The 4,293-nt window shown below is 34.3% G+C and overlaps 1 protein-coding gene across 1 annotated transcript in view; it reads left to right on the plus strand.

Annotated features, from left to right (window-relative positions):
• LOC115272647 (olfactory receptor 8B3-like) overlaps nt 1–516 on the plus strand; it is an 8,198-nt gene extending 7,682 nt beyond the window's left edge. Inside the window, exon 3 of the mRNA XM_029915659.1 lies at nt 86–516. Coding sequence (XP_029771519.1) covers nt 86–516 — 431 coding nt within the window. The remainder of the gene's footprint in view (nt 1–85) is intronic.
• The last annotated feature ends 3,777 nt before the right edge of the window (nt 517–4,293 follow it).

Below are 4,293 nucleotides of genomic sequence, written 5' to 3' on the forward strand. Positions count from 1 at the left end.
CTAGCTATTGCTGCATATACGATGGGGTTTGGGGGCGCCTCCGCCCACACGGGGTGCATGCTCAGACTAACCTTCTGCAGTGTTAACGTCATCAACCATTACCTGTGTGACATTCTTCGTCTCCTCCAACTCTCTTGCAGCAGCACCTATGTCAATGAGGTCGTAGTTCTGATAGTCGTGGGAATTAACATCACAGTACCCAGCTTTACCATCCTAATTTCTTATGTCTTTATCCTCGCTAGTATTCTTCATATCAAATCTGCTCAAGGAAGATCAAAAGCCTTCAGTACCTGCAGCTCTCACATCATTGCTATTTGTCTTTTCTTTGGGTCAGCAGCATTCATGTATCTTAAATGTTCTTCTCCTGGGTCTATGGACCTTGGGAAAATTTCTTCAGTTTTCTATACTAATGTGGTGCCCATGCTCAATCCCCTGATCTACAGTTTGAGGAACAAGGATGTCAGAATTGCACTGAGGAAAGTCTTGATTAAAATCCAAAGGAGAAGCATGTTCTAATTGGAAGTGGTAACAATAGAAAGAAGTTCAATTTTTTTATTTTATAATTATTGGTGTTTTTTCATAAGCATGTTGTTTCTCGAAATTATGTTTTGTTTGATTTAATAGATTTGCTTAGCAGTTTCCTAACAGCTGGTCTTGTCTTATTTTTCCTTCTGTATTTCCATTTCCTTGTACAAGTTTACATAAATAACTAGTACATTTTCTAAATAGAAACTATGCACTGATATTTAAAATAACTTTTATACTACTTTTGTCTCTGGGCTATTTCTAATATGGGCAAGTATGATTCATTTTATCAGTCACAGCAGGTTGAAATTAGAGCTCGGAGATGTAGACACAGAAAGGACAAACACTACTAAAGCTCTCATTCTTAACAATATTGTTACTGGTATAGGCAGCAGCATTCAAAAAATGCATTTTAAATTGTTTATAAAGATTTTTTAAAATATTTTATTGTCAATTTGATTTCCATACAACACCCAGTGCTCTTCCCCACAAGTGCCCTCCTCCATCACCACCACCTCTTTTCCCCCCTCCCCCTTTCCCTTCAACCCCCAGTTCATTTTCAGCATTCAATAGTCTCAAGTTTTGCATCACTTTCTCTCCCCAACTCTGTTTCCCTCTTCCCCTCTCCCAGGTCTTCCATTAGGTTTCTCCTGTTCTCCTGTTAGACCTATGAGTGCAAACATATGGTTTCTGTCCTTCTCTGCCTGGCTTATTTCGCTTAGCATGACACCCTCAAGGTCCATCCACTTTCCTACAAATGGCCAGATTTCATTCTTTCTCATTGCCATGTAGTACTCCATTGTGTATATATACCACATCTTCTTAATCCACTCATCAGGTGATGGACAGTTAGGCTCTTTCCATGTTTCGGCTATTGTTGACATTGCTGCTATGAACATTGGGGTACATGTGCTCCTATGCATCAGCGTTTCTGTATCTCTTGGGTAAATCCCTAGCAGTGCTATTGCTGGGTCATAAGGGAGTTCTATGGATAGTTTTTTGAGGAACTTCCACACTGTTTTCCAGAGCAGCTGCACCAAATTGTTTATAAAGATTAAAGCAGAATCAGATCCCTCCAATATTGTCCTTTTGTTCCATTTTTCTTGTCATTTTTTTCTGTTATTATTCTAACTTTCCTTCTATTCTTTGGTAATGGCAAAATCTATACCACATACCATCTGCTTCAGAAAGTGTCAATCAGGGCAATGTATTTAATATCTAAGAGAATATATAGACTCCATTGTTCATTGCTAATCATGGTAGTAAGAGGGGATGATTAGAGAAATAATACATATGTATCTCAGGATCCCTGTAAGGGAGGATTGGGTTGGTGGCTTACTATATTATAAAAGTTGCATTCTTTACCATCTAAAATGATACCAAGTATTTGAAAAAGAGCATACAGTTCTTATTGTAAATTTTAATATTTATCACCTTAAGAAAAATACTACACATAGTATTAGGAGGAACATTTCAGCCATTGTTTTACTTATCCAGTGAAGTTTATATTGAGAGAAAAAAGGTGTATATTGAGAGAAATAAACTATATTCCTAGCAACATTTAGTGAATTTACTGAAACCTTGTCTCACTAGTAAGATTCTAAATATATTTAACCAAATGCCTTTTCATATAATTTTCCTACTTCCCCATTTGTCTATTTAGAATATTGAATATAGCGGAAGGTAAGAAATACCTCTTACCTGTTATTATGTGTTTGAATAACAACAGTAATAAATGTTATAATAAATAATAAATATAGAGACTACATTACAAAACACACACACTAGTTTTCTGTAAGTCCCAATATATCTGCTGAACAATGTATTGTTTAAAATATTGAACTCTATACATTTTTACACAAATAAATTTTGCTTGCAAACTTAACAAAAGTATTTCAAATTTTGCTTCATAAAGTCTAGCTTATGTATAGTAAAATATACAAATATGAAGTATACACCTTGATGACTTTTTGACTAAGTATAAACTCATTTAATCACCACCCAAAAAAAGATACAAAACATTTCCATGAGCCCAGAAATTTTCCTCATTCCCCTTTCTGGTCAAGAGCAACCCCCATCTACCTCTTGAAGGAAACATTGTTCTGATTTCTATCACTTTAGAGTGGTTTTGTCTGTTTTTAAAAATCTTAAAAATAAAATCAGACCATTTATATGTTTGTGTCTACCTTCTTCACTTAACATAATCATTTTTGTATTTTAACCATTTTGCTGCATGTATCATTAAGTTATTTTCTGAGAAGTATCACATTGATTGTATTTTCCAGTTTATCTATTCTCTGATTGTTGGAAATTTGGCTATTATAAATAAAACTTGAATAAATATTTAAATACAATTTCTTAACATGTGTACCAATTTCTCTGGATATATGGTTAGCAGTGGAGTATCTGGATCAGTACATGTATTTGTATCTATATTAGAAAACACCAGCTCTTTTCCAAAGTACTTGTATCATTTTACTCTCCTAATGGCAGTGTATGAAAGTTCCAATTGTTCCACACTCACATGTACACTTGGTATTGTAAGTCTTATTAATTTTAGTCATTCTGGCATGCATACAATAGTATCTGATTATAGTTTGAATTTGCATTTTCCTTAGGACAAAGAATGCTGAAATAAAGGTTTTTAGATTTATTAATATATCTGGGCCTATACTGCTTCTTGGAATGATAACTGTTAAAACTCTGCTATGAATACAGATTAGAAAACAAATAAAGCTGTCTTTGTTCTCAGATGACATGGTTATAGCTATAGAGAATCTCTCAATATTGATAGCAACAACAACTACAAAAACAGACCAACAAACAAAGTCTCCTGGAACTAATAAGTGACTATATGAAAGTCACAAGATACAAAGTTAACATACAAAAGTTAATTTATTTCCTATATATATATCAGTAATTGGATAATTGGAATTTGAAATGAAAATGAAATACTATTCATATTAGTGCCTCTGTCACCACCCCCAGTGAAGAAGAAATACCTAGTTACAAACCTAACAAAATATTATAGGATCTTGATGTGAAAAACTACAAAACTTCAATAAACAAAATTAAAAAGATCAACATAAATGGAAAGATATTCTATGTTAATGTATCGAAATACTCAATAACATTAAGATGTCAATTCTTCTTAACTTCATCTATGGATTCAGTGTGATCCCCATCAAAACTCCAGCAGAGTTTTGTGGAAATCAGCAAACTGATTTTTATTTTATTCTTTAAACACTTTTTTAAAAATGTTTATTTATTTTTGAGAGACAGAGAGACAGAATGTGAGCAGGGGAAGGGCAGAGAGAGAAGGAGACACAGAATCTGAAGCAAGTTCTAGATTCTGAGCTGTCAGCACAGAGCCGGATGTAGGGCTTGAACTCATGAACCGTGAGATCATGACCAGAGCTGAAGTTAGACACTTAACTGACTGAGCAACCCAGGCACCCCACAACAAACTGATTTTAAAGTTTATGTGGAAAGGCAAAAGACCCAGAATGTCAAATACTATACTGAAGAGGAAAAAAAGTTGTAGGACAGACACTATCAACTACAAGACTGACTGACTGTAAAATTCTAATAATCAAGACTGTGTGATGAAAGAAAAGACACATAGACCAATAGATCAGAAGAGAGAGCCCAGGAATAAACATACAAAATATGGTCAACTGATTATTGACAAAGGAACAAAGGCAAATCAGTTGAGGAATAGTAATCTTTTTAACAAATGATTCTGGAAAAATCAGATATCCATATGCA

Source organism: Suricata suricatta, chromosome 11 (assembly GCF_006229205.1).
Source record: "Suricata suricatta isolate VVHF042 chromosome 11, meerkat_22Aug2017_6uvM2_HiC, whole genome shotgun sequence".
In the NCBI taxonomy this organism is placed as follows: domain Eukaryota; kingdom Metazoa; phylum Chordata; class Mammalia; order Carnivora; family Herpestidae; genus Suricata; species Suricata suricatta.